The following is a 20852-nucleotide window of genomic DNA, read 5'->3' as shown; positions in this document are numbered from 1 at the left end:
CTGCCCCTCATTGACTAGCCCTTGAAAGAATTTCTTTCCCTTCGATCATCCTTCATGACCGCTTCCTTCAAGCTGCTGTTCGGTCTACTTATATCGGCCCCTACTCTACTCTGGGAAGAAATCTCATTCCCCAGACCAGCAGACTACCCAAAAGACGGATAGGCTTTATTTATTTTATTTAACGAACACCAAATGATGGAGTAATCTGTATTTCCCTTTGGCCGGGACCTGCATATTTTAGAAGATACTCCTGAGAGCCCAAGCTATCATACATATCCGTGTACCCCTAGGTTAGCTACTTCTAGAACTTATGCATTATATCACAACAACATTCAAGTTATATTCCGATATAAGTGTAGTTGCTAAACCACATGCCAGCTTTATATAATGAAATACCCACGCAAAATAGCATTAAGTTAGAACACTTCGTAGTGTACCTAGTTACTGTATATTAATAGGTACCTGTTATTTTATTATATTCTTCGCTTACTCGACATTCAAAGACAATCATACGTAAGTCGACACATAACAATCTAAGGAACCAGATAAGCAAGCAAGTGTCAAGTTCAACAACACTAAAAAGAAGAGACATTGCTATGAGGCCTTTCATACATATGATGATCTAGATCAATATCTAAAGTTTACCTAGGTATATAATGTGAATATAATTATTATAAACCGTCACGCACGTAGCTTACTTATTTTCAACGAAACTACGAGGCGCACATAAAATCTATTCGACGACAACGCAGGACGTATTTCCCCAAATTATCATATTATAAATTTTATGTATCGCTTGACTCCCAATATCCTCCCAATCCAGCATCCATCCCTTAACCAATCATGACCCACTCACTAGACATTTGACCCCTTTACCTCTTCAGAGTCTTCTGCTTCTCAGCCGCAACCCTCTGGCCTTTACCCTCAACTAGCAGACCCTTCCTCCTCCTCACGCCATCCATATATCTCTTGGCAACATTTTCCTTATCAGCAAGCTCACCTAGATCCTCGAGATCATCTTCGGTGAAGGGCTGCCAGAACGGGTCCTCATCAACCAGAATGTCGAACCCTTGGAAGATGAGCTGCGGCTGCGCGGCACCTGACGTGCGCTTGCGCATCTCCTCCGCGAACCCGAATGATTCCGCCACGGGGATCGTCGACTGGATAGTGAAGAACGGCGTGCCTTCTTTCATCTGTTCTGAGAGAACGCGGCCGCGACGTCGCGTAATGACATCGTATACGCGTCCAAGGACCTCGGCTATGATTGACGTGAGTATATTGTTTAAAATATCAAGCGACGAGATAAAAATGTGAAAGTTTCGGAAAGAAAAACCTACTGCTTGCTTGGATCTCGCATGAATACATAGCGAGCATAAGGCGTGGAGACCAATCCAAAAAGCCCTGGCGAATAGATTGCTGTACCGTCTTAATGACCTCGCCCGTAAGCCGGCCAAGACGATCCCGTGCAGATGCCTCCTCGTCCGTTGGCGCAACGGTCACGTCTTCGATTATGACAGCTACACCCTGCACAGGCTCGTTACATAACGGACCTTGGTTCATGGCCAGCTGGAATGCATATGTAACCTTGTCGCATAGATGCGCGGCCTTGAGTGTCTCGTCTGCCTTCGGGCTGCTGTCATCCGCTTGCTTCTCCGGAGCGAACACCTTGGGAAAATAGCTGTCTTTAGTTGCATCTATTAGTAGATTTGGACCCGTTCGCTTCGGTCCGAAAGCTGTTATCTTGTCGATGACACCCTTCCACCCCTCACGCCCTTTGCCGCTCTCCAAATTCGCCTGTAGTTGTTTTTTCAACTCGTCGAGAGATATGCTTTTGCCTTCGAGTAGATCATCATCATCATCATCCTCGATTTTCTGTTCTCCGTCGATTCCATTTTCTTGTTCGGGCTCCTCTAGCGCATTTCGTTCTGAGTAAAGACGTTTGATAGCGCCCGGATTTTTGAGGAGGAACTCGGTAACGTTTTCGGGTAATGGCCGTACTCGAATTGTGATGCTGACCTGTTTCGAGTTCGTGACGCCAACAACGACGCCGCGTCCTAATTCCTTATTTGCTGGTGGTCTCATTTCTTCCGCGCGCACAATTGTCTCTCTATACGGTACAATAGGCGCGCCGGCCTGGATATCGCACCTTGCAAATCTCTCCTTCAGATCCGTCAAACACCTTTCTAGATGTAGTTCACCAGCTGTAAGCAGAACGTGTTCGCCGCTTTCGAATTGCTCGTACTCCGCACACGGATCGCTCTTCACAAGCAGCTTAAGACCCTCGATCATCTTATCCAGATCAGATGGATTAACCGGTTCAAGGGCAACTCGCACGATTGGTTTTCCCGCCATGCCCACGCCCGCTAAATTGACGGAACCTTCCAATTGGCTACATAGGGTTCCCGATTTTAGGATATGGCCGTCGAGGCCGCCAATGCCGAAAACGACACCAGCCGGGACAGAATCAAGCGATTCCAAGTTGCGGCCCATAAGCATATATAGAGCCGTTACAGTCACCTTCTGAGGCTCGGGGGCCGCGTGAGGATTTGCGGGAGAGAATTTTGGTGGCAAGACATAAAGTGAGTCTCCAACTGATAGAGTACCTGAATATATCCGTGCAAATCCTATCAAGTGCTCTGGATCGATCTTTTTCTCCTCTTCGGGTACGAAGTCATCTAGATTCGCACTATCGAGAGCCGTAGTAAGGGAATCCACCCCGTTGCTTTCTGCAGCCTGAGCACGAGCGAATTCTGCCCGTTTTTTCCTGGCCAGTTCCCTGGCTTCCTCGGCGCTGAGCTGATTAGTTCGCCTCTTATTCCCCGGAAGTTCGCTTTCGGGTATGGAAACCATTTTGCTGACGTATGCAACCACGGGGTCTGATTTTGAGGTTTTGAAATTCACCATCGCATCCTTAACAGGTGGATCGATGTGAGATGAACCGGGAGAGTATTCTAGCAACTCAGGCAAACGTTCAGCCTGAGCTACTTTTGGAGATGGTAGAGACTCCACGACAGACACTAAAAGAGCTGTTGATAGTGGTAGCCACGATGAAAAAACCGTTGTAAGTAGTAACCTGGGATCTCGTGACCTGGCAATATGCGGCGCTATTGTGATGTTTAACGATTTTGTTATCTTCTCGAGCAGAGCCGGGTCGCTATATCGTAGTTAGCGTATTGCTTCTCAATCCGAGCCTTATAAGTCAAATGTTTACTAAACATTATATAGTATAGCTTTAGGCAATGCAGTGTCTTGATGATTGAAATAAGAGACGAAATGAACAACATAGATGAAAAGCAGAAAGAAACTCGACTTACCCCTTTCCATGATCTCCACCGGTAGTTGCTTGATATACAGCCCAAACTTGCTCAAGCACAAGCTGGACGAACATAGGCTTTAAATTACGGCCCTTCAAATGTTTTCGCCCAAGAACCTTCTTAGTCTTCGGATCTAAGTAGAAATCACCCCATAGCACTTTTTCCATAATACTTCGTTTAATACCGAGCTTCTTCTCGTATAAGCTAGCGAATTGTCGCACGGTAAAGGCCCAGCCATCAATGGCGCTGCTAAATATGACGTTATTCTTCTCAGGGGCGAAATATAGTTCTTCGTCGTCTCGTTCCTCAAATTGTAGATCTCCCGTTTCGCTCTCGATATCTCCGAGTTTTGATTCTCTTGCAGCAGCCGCAGCGACTTTCTCGTCTATTCGTTCTCGCCAGTTCAGATCCTCCTCCATACGTTCTCCCTGGAAAAAACTTCCTAAAACGGCATTCACCTGTTCTAGAAGCTTGCTTAGATGGATATAAGCTTCACCTGGAGTCATTTTCCACTCGGTAATCAGTCGATCTATTTTGTTGAAAACCAGAAGAGGTTTTAATTTCTCCATCCACGCCTGACGGAGAACAGTGACAGTTTGACTACAAACACCCTCGACGGCATCGACTAGCACAACAGCTCCGTCACATAATCTTGATGCGGTTGATACTTCGCTGCTGAAATCAATGTGTCCGGGTGAGTCTATTAGGTTGATTAAGTATTCCTTAGGTACAGGTGCAGCATCTGGAGCAGGTCTTCGGAGCATAGAGAAGTATAAGGAGATGGCAGAAGATTCCATAGTGATACCCCTAATTTGCTCATCGGGTCGTGAGTCAAGATACCGGATCTTGCCGGCAAGCTTTGGCGAAATAATGCCATTTGTAGCAAGGAGAGCGTCCGTTAAGGACGTCTTGCCATGATCAACATGAGCAAGGATACAGATCTGAAATATGTTAGTCAAATGAGAACTAATGGACTCGGAACAAAAGGATGAGTACATTTCTTATATCATCTGCGTGCCGCTGCAGAGCAGCTAATTTCTCCGGGGTGACAACAGGCATTTTGATGGCGCTATGTTTTCAAAATGGAAAGATAATGAAGTTGATGAAGTCGTTACTGGAGACCATCAAAATAAGTTCAAATAGTTGGTTTTAAATAAATAAATAACCCCGACAGGGAAGTTGACGAAAGGACAAAAGTATCTAATTTATATCGTTTAGCCAGTGACTGACTTGGTTTAGGTATCTTTGGTGATAGCAACTTTTATGAAAGTATCCACAAGTCTGACTGGCTGAATTCTACTAATTCTAAGATTATAGTGGCTTTTGTTGTGGGGTTTCTGTAACGTAGTCACTATGAATCATAATTGTACTTAATAATTTAAGACCGAAGCTTCATATCTTGTCCGGTATGCCGAATTATCAGATATACTATGACGTTTCTTACCTTCCCTTTGCATTTCTAATTGCCGTGGTAGGTAACCTCCTAAGATTTCCTTTGCTGATAGCGGGGCAAAGAATATCGATAAGCGTAGAGATTCAATTGCCCCGCGGCTCCGCTAAAAAAGTGAGTGTTCTGACGTTCTGACGCTCTGACGCACTAACGCGAAACTTCAAAAGGAGGGGCAAAGCTCAAGCGCAAGGGCCACATTGAGAAGCCCTAATCCGCCAAAACTTCGGTTCTTTTTTTCTAACTAGTTAATCCTTCTCCAGATCTTTTCAATACAACAAGGGCCAAAAAATTGCGACGAGCCCCTCCACGGCTACGATCCCCACGATACTATTCGCGACATCGTCCTTGTGCCACATCACATTTCCACGATGAGCGGATTAAGAAACGGTGCTGCGCCTGTCCGCACTATCGAGGATGATAGTGATGTTGAGGAGGAAGCCCTCGTGGCTGACTACCAAGAGCAGGTCCAATATGAAGATGGTATGGAAGAATTAGAGCAAGTCAATTCTTTGACTATGGCTCAGCAAACCGATGATATCCAGTCTAGACTTGTCGCTGCCGCTCAACCTTTAGACTTCTCTGCACCCCTCGAAGTCAAATTCCAAAGCTATGATTCTTACTGCAACCTATTCCACTTCATCCTTAACTCGGATGGCCCCGTTGATTTGGAGCCTCCCTCGGTTAGTTCATGACATATAAATAATCAAGGCGGCTTATCGGTGTACTGACAATACTTTATAGCACTACTGGGCCTGGGATGTTATCGACGAGTTTATCTACCAATTCAACAGCTTCTCCTCTTACCGACTAAGAATTGCAAGACAAGCGAGGGATAATGAGGAAGAGAGACAGATTCTACGCGAGAACCCCAACACATGGGGCTGCTATAGTGTGCTCAACGTACTGTACTCTTTGATTCAGCGATCACAAATTACTGAGCAGTTGGCCGCCATGAAGCGTAACGAGGACCCCGCCGCCGTCGCTGGAGAGTACGGCTCCAAGACCCTATACCGAATGCTCGGATATTTCTCCATCATCGGACTACTACGCGTCCACTGTCTCCTGGGAGATTTCAGCCTAGCACTGAAGACCCTCGATGACATCGAGCTTAACAAGAAGGCTATGTTTGCACGCGTCATGGCCGCTCATTTCACGACCTACTACTACGTAGGCTTCTCCTACATGATGATGCACCGATATGCCGATGCCATCCGCATGTTTAGCCATATTCTTGTCTATGTATCGCGTACCAAGAACTTCCAGAAGAACGCCCAGTACGATTCGATCACCAAGAAGAATGATCAGATGTACGCTCTCATTGCCATCTGCGTGGCCTTCCAGCCGACCCGTCTCGATGACACCATCCACACCGCTCTGAGGGAGAAATACGGAGACCAGCTGCTCAAGCTACAGCGAGGTGGCCCCGAGTCTCTACCAATTTTCGAGGAGCTATTCAAGGCTGCCTGCCCCAAGTTCATCTCGCCGGTTCCCCCTGACTTCGATAACCCTGAGGCCAATGTGGACCCGATCGACCATCACCTTTCTATCTTCATGGATGAGGTCAAGACCAATATGTGGAACCCTACCGTGAAATCTTACTTACGCCTTTACACTACTATGGATCTTAAGAAGCTCGCTGGTTTCTTGGAGGTGCAGCCGGAAGAGTTACGCTCTTGGCTGCTAGTCAACAAGCAGCGCACTAAGCAGCTGCGGTGGGCCGACCATGCCCTATTAGAAGGAGAATGGGTCAACGTGAGCGACCTGGACTACGCTCTGCAAGGAGTAAGTTTTTTTCCGCCTTAAGGTTCCAACCTTATATAGAGTCATTCAACTTTTATCATACTAGAGCGCTAACAGAAAGTTATAGGATCTAATTCACATCTCGGAAGCCAAGGTTGGGCGCAAGTTGGTGGACTGGTACCTCCGCAACCTGTCACGGATGTACAACTAAGATCATCAAAGAAATATGTTCTCAAGGCCAAAGGATTAGAAAGGAGATCGTAGGGGGGGCGGGTCCTCTCACGGGTTCCGTCTTCAGTTTGCATTGCACAGGCGTAATGGGATATTTGTATGTCACTCTCTCTGACCACGGGAGACAGGCGAGCTGACAAGCAAAAGAGTGACTAGCAAAAAGAAAGATATCGGCTGGTTGTATGTAGAAAACGAATGGGGGCTACTCGTCCAGTTTGGTTTTTATTTATTTTCAAGTCTCATGAACAGATATGGTAATCAAATGACTGACCAACTTCTTTGACTCGTATACGCGTATATACTTTTTGTCCATCACAGTGTAGTAGTTTGGGCAGTTGGAAATTTTCTCTTCATAATATAATGTGGAGGTTTGTGTAGATCAGGAGATGGAAGAGCTCTGTCTTCAATGCCAACGCCAAGACCCGAGTGCGGCGTACATGTGCATACATGTATGGGAAGAGCACGTCGTAGTGTAATATATTTCAGCATACGCGGGTAGCGGTGCGGCGCTTTTAGGGTGGTATAGAAGTTGAAGGTGGTGGTGGTGGTGGTGGTGCCGGTGATAGCTCGACGTTGCAGCACAGGGCGCAAAGCAGAGCACAAGGTAGGTATAGGTAGGTAGGTAGGTTGTGCAGGGAGAGTGAATGATCCGCAGCCTTTCGGACTAGGGGGTCTCAGCCGCCTTGGCTGTCTATCTATCGTGTGTATATACACTAGTTAATGGAGACAGGACCGGTCTACTTTTTTGTGTGTATACACATATATTCACTTATTCACTTATATAGGTAGAATAGGGTCTTGGTATTGCCCAACTTACCCTGGTACATGGTGGCGGTGGGTTAGTAGTAATAGTAGTAAGTGGGTTATGTAGGAGGCCTCCCAACTAGTGTAGTGTAGGGTGCGCTGCGATTCGGCGGGCGGCGTTGCTGCTGGCAACGGGGCCGGGCTCGAGTGCCAAGCGGCTAAGGAGGGGAGGAGGTAGGTCTGTCAGTCTTGGCCGCCGATATATATATGTGTATGTGTGTATGTAGGTTTTGTATGTATGCAGGACTTTGTGCCGTGTCGTCTCGCTAGCTCGGTGTGACAACGCGAGTAGCGCGCAGGGCTGAGGAAGAGCCAAGAGCCTTGAGGTGGGTTGGTGGCGTTGCAGAATGGGCTGGGTTAGATAGATGAGTTGCGGCGTTTTTGTGCATTTGGACGTACATATAGCTTGGGTAGTTGACTATTATACCTAGGTTAGATATGTATTTGTGTGTAGGGTGTAGGGTGTAGGGAGTGGGTGAGCGTGAGCGTGAGCTGTGTAGTAGGGCTCCGTATACCTAATGCCTAATGTACATACATTGCTACTATCCGAAAAGGGGGAAATGGGAGGGGGCATAGCATAGGTAGCATCTCCATCACGAACCGAACGCTCCTGTGTGTGAGGACCACCACATATGCCCTAACCTAGGTCTTAGGCTGACCCGGTTTACATGAAGGAATGGTAGCGGATGACCAGGTAGGATACATACATAGGATAACACAGTATAACTACCACCCGTTTGCTACAATTAACACACCATGTTCATAGAGCTGTCTAGATGCATAAGGAACGAACTAGTATACGCCGTATTATCATCGTTGCAGTGCCCTGGGTAGTGTAATTCACGGGGTAGCTGAGCTAGGGGCAGATGGTCACCTAGATATCAACCCTCATGTTTCGCACAGCCACCTTCCCGCGGAATCAGCGTGCCGAGTGTGACGATGAGGCGGGTAATCGGCAATCCCCTGGTACTAGTCTTGACTTACACTAACTAGAGAGACCTTGGATTTGGTATCGTCGTCTACGAGACAATTTCTACCTAGGGGCGGGGAGGAGGTTTATTTGTGTGCTCCGTTAGACTACTATCTTAAGATAAAATATGTAGAATAACCTCATATGTTACATAATAACTAACTATATATATGCGGTTCAACGTGACAAGACGATAACATGGGTCATGGGTGCGCCAGTCGATATAACGCCGCCGATCTCTCACGTATCTGGCATCTGGGGTGCCTGGTGCTTCTCAAGAATACGATTTTGTGGGTGACACTACGTGGGTAGGTATCTTGACGATGCTTCACGGGACTTTTGGTCGGAGATATAGTGTCAACGTACGGCCCCTAGTCTGATAGGGCTTCCGCCTAGCAAGTTATAGACGACCTAATTCCTATTACCACTTACACTGTCTACCGTACCTGATTCCCAAGCACCCAAGGTCGTAGTCAATCAACCACATACCCGGAATATAGACAGACGCTTACGCAGTCTCTCGCTCCTTACGTCTGTTTAAGGTAATTGGGCACATGGGGTGTGCGTACCTGGGGATAGCTGGGGTCGGTTCATCCATCCATTTTTTTTCTCCAGATATGCACATATGTGCTGTGCTGTGCCGTGCTGTGATGTAAATCCGGGTTGATCCAGGACCAGCCCATTGCATCCCCGGCCCCTCGGAAAGATGCAGGAGGTATTGGTTCGAGGCAATGCAATTGCTCGTCAGCAAGCAATCTACAAGCCACAGACCTTTTCCGGTAATGCTTTCTCGTGACACAGCTTTCTATACGATCAGGAACCCTCGGGCGCCGGCTACTCGCCAGTTGACCGCGCATGTATGTAAATGTGGACTCCCGGACGCCAGCGTGGAGACGATGGGAATTTTGCGTGGTGGACTGGGGCGGGCTAGGTATTCTTCCTGCGTGGAGCTAACCCGCCCTTGATGGGGACGCCGTCTAGGCGATGGGTACGGCTAGCTGAGCATATAGTAGTAGTAGCAGTTTGCGACTCTGATCCCGACAATTCGTACCGCTTGCAGATCGGGGGTTATACTTCGACGATACCTGCAATAGTCATTTTATAGCGGCGACAAGTGGTACCCCCATAACAAAGTCTCGACAGCTTGGTTATGGAGTTCGGGTTGGTAAATGGCCCGCTACGGACAAATTAGTGGATGATGACGACGAAGCGAGAGACAGCTCACCACACGTAAGAAATATGGCGTAGTGTTACCTGACAGAAATTGTAGTACAGGCTTCGGATGCTTTTACACAAAGGTGTAGTAGCTCCGGATTGAGTTTATATAAGAAATAGGGGAGAATAATGGAAGATGAAGAGGGAGGCATAGGGAAGAGTATGTAAGAGGCAGACTGATTTCTACTCTTATATTTCATGAAATATAATAACTAGATTCTTGTAGATACCTATTCTTGCAGCAGCTTGGCACTGCAAGTGTCTGTACGCCTCCCTCTTTGCACTAAGCTCAATGAACCTTTTAGCAAGTCAAGTTTATAAACTTCCTAAACAGACACAATATGCGAGTTGTCTTGGCCTAATATAAGCAATGGAAATAACAGTAAACCTCTCGTACAAATATATCATATCTCATTGGACTATCTTCTCTCCTCGTACATAGAGGCCAAGTAGTTATCGAATATTAAGGGTTTTGGTATATATGAGACTAGATGTTATTGAAGTTATACCTTATCTAATCGTTCCATCGGACGAATAGGTATAATGCCTAGATGTTCACGGGGTCTGTTACGCTGTACCAATGGGATGTCGACGGGAGTTGCAAGGGTATCAATTTAATATAGGCACTATCCTTGTTGCTCTCATGATTAAATAGCCATGCCATGTTGACGTTCCCCATTCTCTAGTCCTACCTATACTGGTATGCGACTCCGTTTTGATCGCGTGTCATAGTTCACCGTGGTAGGAATCAAGGCTTGCCAAGTAGAAGAGCCAAGAAGCCAAGTCTGTGACAGGACCAAAATGTGTTTTCGTGGCGTTTGGAACATACATACATATGATAATTGATGAGTAGAGCCTCAATATCTCCTACATATTCTACCAAGCCTATACGGCCAACTGTCTATGGTAGGGAAAGTAACAATGATGGTGATTAGGCTGATAAGCTTCGTCGATCTATGACAGCTCAGAAACAGATCAGATTACGACTGCAGAGTCGGAGAAAGTTAATGAGGGGTCGTATTATTGACTCGGGGAATTCAAGGCGATCCTTCTGCTTTCTAGGGTGTACTTTGAATAAGAAATAAATACAATATAGTCACGAAAACTCGAGCTTATCGGATCTCGATAATGAATGCGTATATAGCTACCGACGGAGCATGATCCGTTTACAGTCATTGCCTACTAGATTATATTGCCAAGCATGCTTGACAAATCATAACGAACGGCATTACTTGGAGATAGAAAATAAGGGGACGGTAGAAAGCTTAGCATAGACATACAATGGGTATAACGCTAGGATGATAGACCGAATCGCACCGAATGCACTTATCATCAGCACCGGTGCCGGTCGGTGATGGTAGCTAGGTTGACTAAAGCGGTCAAGCATGGTTCGTCGAGGTGCGAGTCGGTCAGCACAATGTGTATGTCTTTGTCCTAGGGTATGGAAGCATATTTGCGATCGCGGGATTCGCCAATCTCTTGGTTTCCGGGTGTCGGTTAATCGTGACAGGATATTTAATTCGGTTATCGCGTTGTAGAGAGGTGTGCGGTGAAGACCTGTTAGTTGGGATTTAGGAAAATATCGGGTTCAACTTGAACAAATAACCAGGCAAAGCTGTAGCCCGTGTGGGAGCCGGGGGTAGTGAATCTGTGATATATTCGGTGAGGCTGCAGGAAGCCAAGATTTCTTGCATCCCATTTGTGGCTGACATAGCATGGGAGACATGGATCTTTTTTTGGTTAACAGTCTTATCGAATTCCAAGGTCAGGGCTGGGATTTCATCATTTCACCTCGTGCTGTTCTGGGGTTGTCTGTTTCGTGGAATCCCTGACATGTGAGAATCTTAAGAAACGATGAATAATACATAATACCTATACATACCATCACACATAATACGGGTTAGTAGCCTCATCAAGTAGACATCCCATTCTCTTTCCTTGAATGGATGGAAGCTTCGCGAATGGCAGACAGGCCACAATGCGTACACCCGAATATTGTCTCTGATGACTCAATACGGCGAACACGTATGAACGTATAAACGATAGATATCTTATTCCCAGTGGAAGAGAAAACCATGTGACCTTTCGACTCCATATGCAATAGGAGAGAACTACTTGACGACGAAGGAGGCCTCTCCCCTCCTGATCCCTCCTCGACGGGTAGCAGTGCCGATGCGACGAGATCTACCCTATCCGACAGGAGCAAACCGGGGAAATGTAGCCTAAGTAGGGAACTCTATCTAGTAGTGTTCGATCGTGATGGATGGTTGGTGTGAAACGGCTCGACCCGGTGGCTCCTCATCTCACCCGCTACTTTGGGGCCCGCGCCTGGTAGCGTTAGACGTAATGCCAGGTACTGTTACGTTGTGGTGGAGGGTTAGAGGCGGAGATGTGCATGATTCTATCCGTAATCCATTTCAGTGGAGCGTTTCCTTATTCTTTTTCTCTTCAAAAATTTTTTTTTCTTTTTTCTTTAACAGTCAGAAAAATACGGAGATGTGTCGTGGGGCGCCCCCAGTCAGAGCAACTGTCGTGCTATGCGCCCATATTTCCTTGTTAACTCTCCCGCAGGAGTTGCACAGATGTGTCATCAGGGTAGGAAGTGTTGGAAAGGAAAGCTATCCTTGCCCGTCAACGTCTTGGCTACGCGAGCTATGCGCCAAGTTCGCCAAGAGCACGAGATTGTACTACTCCCGTGTGTCTTGTGTGTTCGTTTTGCTAATCCCCATGGTCTTGGTACCCTTTTCTATTTCTTGGAGTAGGTATCTACCATGTATGTTTCTCGGCTCGGACGAAGACTTTGCGGATCTTGACTATCACGATACATAATTATTTAAGTAGGCAGGTAAGTTAAAAAGCGGAGGCAGGCCTCGCGCGCAGACAACCATGTGTAAGCCACATCGGTAGTTACTGTAGTCCTAGAGCCTTGATTCTGAATTGCGTGCCTGATAGGAAGAAATTTACAATACGGACGTACGTAGAGCCTAGTTCCTAGAGCTACCTTCTGGATACGTCCAGTATTGAAGATGGAAGGATTGGAGAGGAGGATAAGGCGAGGAGGGGTGAATGTCCCTTCTTGGCCCTAACCCGCCTGTCTGGGAGTGCAGTTGGCTTCTAGCCGCAGACGCTGTGGACGAAGCCTTGGTATTATCAATTTTATATGAATACATGGTGGTACAGTAACAATACTTAATCGATTGCTATTGCTATTGCTATTGTTATAATTGTTGTTGTCATTGTATTGTTATTACTGTGTTGCTGTCATTGCTGACATCGGTACTTCGTTGTCCTCACATATACCGAAAGGGTAACCAGAGACATGATGACGAGTACAAGGTAGTGATGACTGGATGCTTAAGGCAGTTGTCGTATGCCGCTGCAAGAAGTTGACGGGAGTTTTACACAAGGTAGATTTGAGATACCCATTTAGGATATAGGATACGGGATATCGGCTTCAAAACAAAAGCTTTGCTGGCTGATCTGACGATTACGCTTGCCTGACGTCGCATTGGAGTGTCTGCCGCAAGTTGTTGACATGTTGCGATTGGACGAATGGAATAAAAAGGGAAAAAAGCGAAAGGTAAGACGAAAACAACCTCGAAGCGTGAGAGGAAGATCAATTGATGCTTCTTTAGAATTTAGATTAGGCGGAGGCAAGATGACTTACATTCAATGTATGCGGCCAATGTACATGTTTTGAGCATAGTGCATACATACATAGTACATGTACCTGTACGCCTATAGATGCATAAACCGGGGTGCTAACGGTAACGGGCTAGTTTAGGTACCTAATATACCTACCTAGGTAATTAATGTACCTAACATTAGGTACTAGAACAGGTACCTAAGGTAGCTGCTATTAGGTACGTTGGGTACCGAGATAGTTAGTCTAATACGAGTAATTACCCAAACCACAAGCATTAAGACGCGTATGGTATAAGTATCTATTTAGTCCTTCTAGTTCCCTGTGGTAGCGTGTAAAAATAGGAAAATCTGGAAACGCGCCGTCATCTGCCGCAAGGTTTAAGCTCTTGGCTCCAGCTCTACTCTTTCCCATTTTTGTGCGTACCAAGGTTTAAGAAAAAAAGAACATCGCCCGGGGCAGCTACAGGCCCTATACAGCCCCTACAAGCCCACTATCCACTACCTACTACCTACTACTACTTCTCTACTTGGTATTTCCTGTGCCTTCTCTATTGTAAACTACCCTTTACCTCATATGTACATCTAGCCCGCTCCTCCCATGGCCGCCTTATCCAGATTCCTTCACCTCTTTTAAAAAAGAAGCCTGACTCAACTGCTGTTTTTTTTTAAACCAGCAATTCATCACAATTCATAGTTGTTGTTGTCACTCATAATACTTTTACAAGTTTACTGTACGTACCTACTCTCTCGTTTAAATATCAAGTGCATTTTGTACCCACTTGTTTCCAAAAGATACATCATTAAAAGCAACCCGTCTGCCTACAACTACGCGCCAATCCGCCCTCCGAAACTTAACACGGCCAAGCTTTCTTCCCTCAACTAAGCTTTTCTTACTCGAGACAAAACGGGCTGAAGAATCTCGAAGCTCCCACGATTGCAACGGAAGCCAAGTCATCCTTAGCAAGTCACCAAGTCACCTTAGCCAAAACGTACGACATCATCCATACGTACCTAACCTATCCCTCACTTTTGACCACTCTCGCTTTACACTAAGCTACCTTAACCCGAAGCGTTTGTTTTTAAAAACGTTCATTTTCCTTAATAGTTGTCCTCTGGTAATACTCCAACGGGAACGATCGTGACGCCCCCCAGCTAATTTACTTTCTTGCGATCCATAGACAGGACACCTCCATAACCGGTTGCTGTAAGGCCTGGATGGCTGTCACTTAACTAAACATACCACCCACCAATCATCCGTCTCGTGTTCCACCATCAATATCTTCCGGTATCTCGCATCCTTGTTATACCACGTGGCTCGTCGATTCGACCTTTCGAGACTCAGGCCTGCTTTGTCTTCCACGCGGCTATCAGACCATCTCGAAGACGGATAGCCCCGAGGCTATCCCTTTGAGTTTCATCTTGGACTATCCGCGCTCAATGCCGTCAGTACGAAACTGCCTCCTCCGCCCTCTTACTGAGGCAACGTGAGTAAGGTATCGATAGTATCTGTATAGGCGCTACCTTAATCACTTTAGTTCATTTCGGGGAAAGAAGAGAAGATGTCCGGAGGTTTACCTACCCCGGCTAGAAGCACCGGGAGCGACGTCTCTCCCAAATCACAACCAAGTACTAAGAAGACGGATTACTTCTCTCTCGATAAGAGAACAAGTCCACTCTCCCGTTCTAGCTCAACGCAGGATAGCGCAAGGAGCACTCCACGCGCGGGCTTAGTGCAACGGGCCGCTACCGAACCCAAGGGCAAGGGCAAGGGCAAGGAGATAGCTGAAAGCACGGGAGATGCGAGCGCAACTACTCCAGGCGAGACGGCCTCTAGTACGGGGAGTAGTGGTCCTCCATCTAGGAAGGCATCTATCTCGTCTATATCCTTTGCACCCCCTCGACACCCATCGCTTCCTCAAGGTCTGAAGAAACCGCATGCTGGAAATCGAATCCGGGCAGCATCTCCGCCGCACCGTAGGTAAGTCGAGATAATTTTATTTTTTTAATGTATTTTCCCATCCACTCTTCACACAAGTATGCACATGCATATTTTGCTCTATTTACGCCGAGACTCTTCGAATGCAAGGGTAGCCACGAAGCTGCTACATCATAGCCCCTAAGGCTATTCGGGCGAGGGTGCCGACGCGATCGCACTTCTTGGCGGAAACTCTTTTGCGACCGAAGAGCAAATTTCGTCGTACTATTACATCATAGGCCCGCTTGAGAACTCCGAAGCCGCAGGATACTCGACCCTTCAAGGAATAATAACAGCGTTTGTTGACTAGGAGAGGTCTAATGTATTCCGCGTGGCTTGTCGTTATTTGTATAGGCTCTCGAGACATGATAATGCCTACAACTTGGGTGGTTGCCGAGAACTGATAAAAGGACTGGTCTTCCATTATGGTCGCATGTCGTTCCAGTGAGGATCGTCAAGCTAGTCCGGTTTCTTACTCGCGCGACCTACTCTAAAGCAGCCCCTATTCGTCGACTCGTCCGATACTACCCCGCTCACTATAATCCCCCACATGTCATCCCAAGGCCAAACCCCGTACTTTAGCAAGTACCTCGATCTTTTAGATGACGAAGGCGCAGCAAAGCTATGCGTTTTAGTGGCCGCTGGACTGAAAATCACAAGTCTTCCTTCCCCTTTCAGATGTTGGTCGAATTTCGCGCAAAAAGGTCCCTTTGACGGACCCATTTCGCTGTATCACCAACCTCTCTCCTGTTTCTTACCCACTACTTCTTTTCTCTACCACTCGTCTAACTAATGGCAACCGAGACGCTAACCGAGTCACCTCGCTCACAAAGGTTCGAATCCCATGTAGCCTTCGACAACATCCCCCTTGGCGAATCAACAGAGTATAATCCCATCTCGTTCACCCTCAACTACCGCCATGCGGGTTTTCAGTTTAGACGACGACACCGCACCTTTATGGTCGGCGTAGACGACAACTCGTATTCCGATCATGCTTTGCAATGGCTACTAGACGAATTAGTCGATGATGGTGACGAGATTATATGCGTCCGCGTAATCGAAACCCAGGTCCGCCTTACGGATAAGGCGTACCAAGAAGATGCCAAGGTTCTGATGGAATCAATACAGTCGAAGAATACGCAGAACCGAGCAATTGGCCTAATTTTAGAATACGCCGTTGGAAAACTGCACAACACGTTCCAGCATCTTGTTAGTACCCCTACTGGTCAGCCCGTAGCTCATCGCACGCTACCGTCCAGTTTCGAATTAGAATGTCAGTGCTAACCTGAGCCGTACTAGATCAAAATGTATCAGCCATCCATGTTGATCGTTGGTACGAAGGGTAGAAGCCTTGATGGAGTCCAGGGGTTCCTCGTGAATCGTAGTTCTTTTTCGAAGTACTGCTTGCAATACTCACCAGTGCCTGTTGTTGTCGTGCGCCCTAATGAGAAGCGCGTGAAAAAAAAGGTGAAGCGAGCGCATGACCCATCTAGGCAAAGTTATGCGCAAATGCTGCTAGGTCAACCACATGAAGCCGATAGCGAGAACAGTAGCGTATACGAGCTAGAACCTAATCTCACCCCAGACGAAGAAGCACATCGTGTTGCAGTAGCTGTTGGGCTGCCAGCAGCGTACGATCCAACTATCAAACCCATCGATCCCAACAGCTTACTAAAGAATTTCGGCCGTCGACCCGCGCCGGAGGTATCGAAGGAAGCCCTTGCAATAGTAAACAAGGGCGGTTTACCTGCCGAGAAGAAGTCGCCAGACCAAGAAGATTCGGACTCGGATTCCGAAGGAGAGTTCGATGTCAGACCGGGCGAGGAGCTTCTTAGAGAGAGACTCCATAAGATGGAGCTAAACGAGGGGGCCGCGCTCAGAGCTGAAGGTAGGAAGTTGAGTTCCGGGTCTGCCGATAGCGACGAAGATCCGCCGGGTGGAGGGGGTGCCAAGACGTGACGCGACCGTTGCACATGAGAAACCGATATGAGGGACTTGCATACGGACTTTATACGTATACCTGGCCTCTTTTTTATCGGGATAAGTCAGAAGCCCATTGATTATTAAAAGCATGGGAATGGTTGGATGGACGATATAGCGGATATTTGCCCCACTATCGTCATAATTATTATGCTGAGCAACTTATTTTGCACAAGAACCAATAAACACGGCGTCAAGTCAGTGGTAAGATTGGAGGAATACCCAGGCTGGAATTTTTCGAAAGCATTTGAGATGGGTTGCAGCGCAAGCTTGTATCATGAGCAGTCCGAGCGACTATTATAAATAAAATACGACTCTTCTGCCCAAGTTTTACGAGGCCCTCGAACTGGACGTTATTGTACTTGTGATGGTGACTTCAGCTGATTGATATGATATATGATGTGCGTGGTGTGCGGTGGAGGGCGAAATAGGGAGACACAAAGACTTCGGCGCTATACCCTGTTATCCTATTGAAGGATTTACTAATGGAAATACCAGTCAAGAGATGTATTCCTATCTATCACAGTACGAACAACTACCGATTCACTAGGTGCTACTGTGGCCTAGTAGGTGAGCTACATGCAATAGAGGGCAACTTCTTCTAGGTCATTCGAGAGCAGGTTTCTCTTAAGTTGCAACGGCCCGTAGTATCTCGCAAAGCCTCCGAGTAGCACGGCTAATAGTACTTTAAACAGAGAGACGGGAGATATTCCCCTAACGACGAAAGTTATACACGATATGATAGTGTGGAATGTGTAGAGTATGTACATTGTCTAGATCATATACTAAATAGGGATTGAAGTAAAAGGGGGAATGAGAGAGCCAGCAATAAAAAGCAACACGAAGGCGGTTCTCTGGTATTTACTACCAGTGCAATGAAATTTATATTATTGTCTCTCTCTCTTGGTCCATTACCTCGTTTTATCCTCTCCCTTACCCTTCTCTCTCAATCTCCTTTTTGGGAAATACCATACAATGTAGATATTAGTTCTTTTCGCTTATATTCTATAGTCTTCATATTCTATGAAAGATAGAACTGGCCAACCGCATATTGAGTCCGGGGAAGACATATCTGTCTTGGATCAGGCATGACTAGGTACCTACGGGCTTTGTTTCGAGGGTTGTTAAGTAGAGAACTGAGTTGGGAGGTTGCTGATAGCACTTATGATGGCCTATGGCCATGATAACGAGGCTTGGGGAATGTAGATGAGGAGAGAAGGTAGTATACGTCTGAGTGTTTGGAGGCAAGTGTAAGGAATCGGAAGGAGACCTCGAGAAATATGATAGATGAGGATGATAACTGAATTATCCGAGGCTACTCTATGCTAGTACAGATATGTTCCTACTGTTGTCATATCTAACGATATAAATTCATCAATAAATAAATGTCATCTCAATACAACTACAGTGATACTCAAGGCTGTCAATTTTCCGTTACCTTGTTGGCAAGAGTTTAATAAACTAGGTAACCTGATAGACGTCAGGCTCTGACGCTACGAATGTTGATTCGCCATCCGCAGTTTAGGTAGTATCGCTCGTCAAGCAGGCTACAGCAGGCTGTCTATGCCTAAGCAATGCAAAGTCGCATTGAGCTACGAGGCAATCGTGATACTATCTGAACACAAGTATACGCCCTTAGAACCAGTCTGGTTTGAAAAATGACCAGTTCTTAATATTGATAATTATTATTTCAATACACAATATATTTATAATTCTCTCCCTGCCTTGACTACTTGATGAAGTACGTACTTGAGAACCCTTGTGGACTGCTCATAGCATAATATTTTTATAGTGTAAGCGTAAGGCTTCGTCGTATTGCCAATTTGCAGGGTGACTTCATCTTAGTGCAGCAGACTAACAATAAACATGACAAGCATCCATGACTTGAGAGGAATGGTGGCGGGAGTGAGTTTCGCCGTTTTGTATATAAATATTCTACCACAATCCATGCTCCTAATTTCGACTATATGCTCGGGATTGGATGTGTGGCTTTTAATTCGCAATATAAGACACTTAATCTCACCCGGACAGCGTAATGACCGAGAACACTGCCGGGTATATGAGATGCCGGATGTATTACATGAGAACTATTACCCGGCAATGGATAAGATATAATATAAGCACGATATCACGTGTAGTTATTACATAGGTATGTATAGTAAGACTTATGACGGATATGAGAACGAGTTCGCACACCCAATAGTATCGTTAGCCGGACGCTCGTAAAACACAAGCCGCATTATCAAAGGTGTATATACAAAGAAAACGCATATCCATCTATATACTATATGCAACGTAAATATCTAAGTAGCTTTGCTCTGTCGTACGATACGTAAGATATCCTATCTACTATTCAGAATAGGCTATCACTCACCACTCACAGGTGAACTCTCTCGCACAACTCCAGCCAGCCAGCCACATACAACCCACCTGTCGACCGCAAAGCCGAACCTCGTGCAATCACGGACAGCCCGACCGACTTAACACAATACAGACATACATATATCCATATACAGCTAATATATCTACTCCACACATCGCACAAAACTATAAAAAAAAAAGCAATAAACAATTAAAATGTCAGCAGCGTCTATCTAACAGCGAACCCAGTGTCACAAATTGCAGGTACTGCTAGCGAAAAAAGGCTGCTCGAAGCTTCGCTCTCGGCACACGTAAATGGTCAGGACATCTTGGGAGTATGAGAAAAGGTCTGATGATAAGGATTGATGCCTTGGTTATAATAAAAAGAGGAAAAGAAGAAAAACGGGCTAAATCTCAAAGTGAAAATATATGAGAAAACTTAATGTGGGTCACACGCTAAGTAGGCAGGGCTGGAGAGAGCCACATGTGGCTTTATAATACGATGTACGGAGTTACTTAGGTACCTGTACCAATGGATGTAGGTACGGATTACGGAAGTCGCCTTCAAAAGTTTTGTCCATACCAAACAGCTGTCAGCCTTGGCCACAGCTGTCGAACAGCTGCTAAGTAGCTTGATCCACTTGGCACTCAAAAATCATGAAGTATATTGGAATCTACCATTTCTTATATAAATGACTACACAACCAAATATATTTTATAAAATATAGCCTTTAAATATATCGTAAATATAAAAGCTCAAATCTATTTCGGTATAAATCTTAATATTATATCTTACATATTTGAGGTTAAATAAATAGATGAAAATGAGGTATAAAAAGGAGTACATTTGGTATACGGCCGACAGTTGTTGCCAAGACTTGCCAAGCTGACAAGGGCCGACCTATGGACAAAACTTTTGAAGGCGACTTCCGTACATTGGGTACATATCAGCTGAGCGGGCAGTAAACTCAAGCAGACATGTGATGATGACTGGATGACTTATCCTCCTGGTTTATTTACTCCGGCACTTTACGCCTTATTAAACCGAGACCCGAGACCCGAGACTTTATGAAACGGTGCAAGGCGACCAGTCTTACTTCGCCATGTGTTCTCTAACTAGGTACGCATACATGTTTCAAATTTAACAGACGAAGCATAGTCTATGAT

The 20852-nt window shown here is 46.0% G+C and overlaps 3 protein-coding genes across 5 annotated transcripts; 2 read left to right on the top strand and 1 right to left on the bottom strand.

Moving 5' to 3' along the window:
* Nucleotides 1-872: 872 nt before the first annotated feature.
* Nucleotides 873-4373, bottom strand: GL218_04388 (Ribosome assembly protein 1; the record flags this gene model as incomplete). Its single annotated transcript, XM_033580991.1, has 4 exons — nt 873-1258; nt 1338-3154; nt 3315-4255; nt 4311-4373. 4 exons carry the CDS (start codon nt 4371-4373, stop codon nt 873-875), a joined length of 3207 nt encoding a protein of 1068 aa, XP_033435341.1.
* A 759-nt stretch (nt 4374-5132) lies between these two features.
* Nucleotides 5133-6715, top strand: GL218_04387 (Eukaryotic translation initiation factor 3 subunit L; the record flags this gene model as incomplete). Its single annotated transcript, XM_033580990.1, has 3 exons — nt 5133-5444; nt 5506-6546; nt 6632-6715. 3 exons carry the CDS (start codon nt 5133-5135, stop codon nt 6713-6715), a joined length of 1437 nt encoding a protein of 478 aa, XP_033435346.1.
* Nucleotides 6716-14928: 8213 nt separating this feature from the next.
* Nucleotides 14929-17303, top strand: GL218_04386 (the record flags this gene model as incomplete). Of its 3 annotated transcripts, XM_033580988.1 has the most annotated exons (3): nt 14929-15347; nt 16178-16553; nt 16644-17303. In XM_033580988.1, the coding sequence occupies 3 exons, from the start codon at nt 14929-14931 to the stop codon at nt 17301-17303; spliced, it is 1455 nt and encodes a 484-aa protein (XP_033435349.1). The 3 variants fall into 3 exon arrangements, with proteins under 3 accessions (XP_033435349.1, XP_033435347.1, XP_033435348.1); XM_033580989.1 differs by lacking the exon at nt 14929-15347 and having other exon boundaries at nt 16137-16553; XM_033580987.1 differs by lacking the exons at nt 16178-16553; nt 16644-17303 and having other exon boundaries at nt 14929-15351.
* Nucleotides 17304-20852: the final 3549 nt, after the last annotated feature.

This window comes from Daldinia childiae, assembly GCF_008694065.1.
Source record: "Daldinia childiae strain JS-1345 chromosome Unknown Scaffold4, whole genome shotgun sequence".
Classification (NCBI taxonomy): domain Eukaryota; kingdom Fungi; phylum Ascomycota; class Sordariomycetes; order Xylariales; family Hypoxylaceae; genus Daldinia; species Daldinia childiae.
This window is presented reverse-complemented; position numbering and strand designations above follow the sequence as displayed.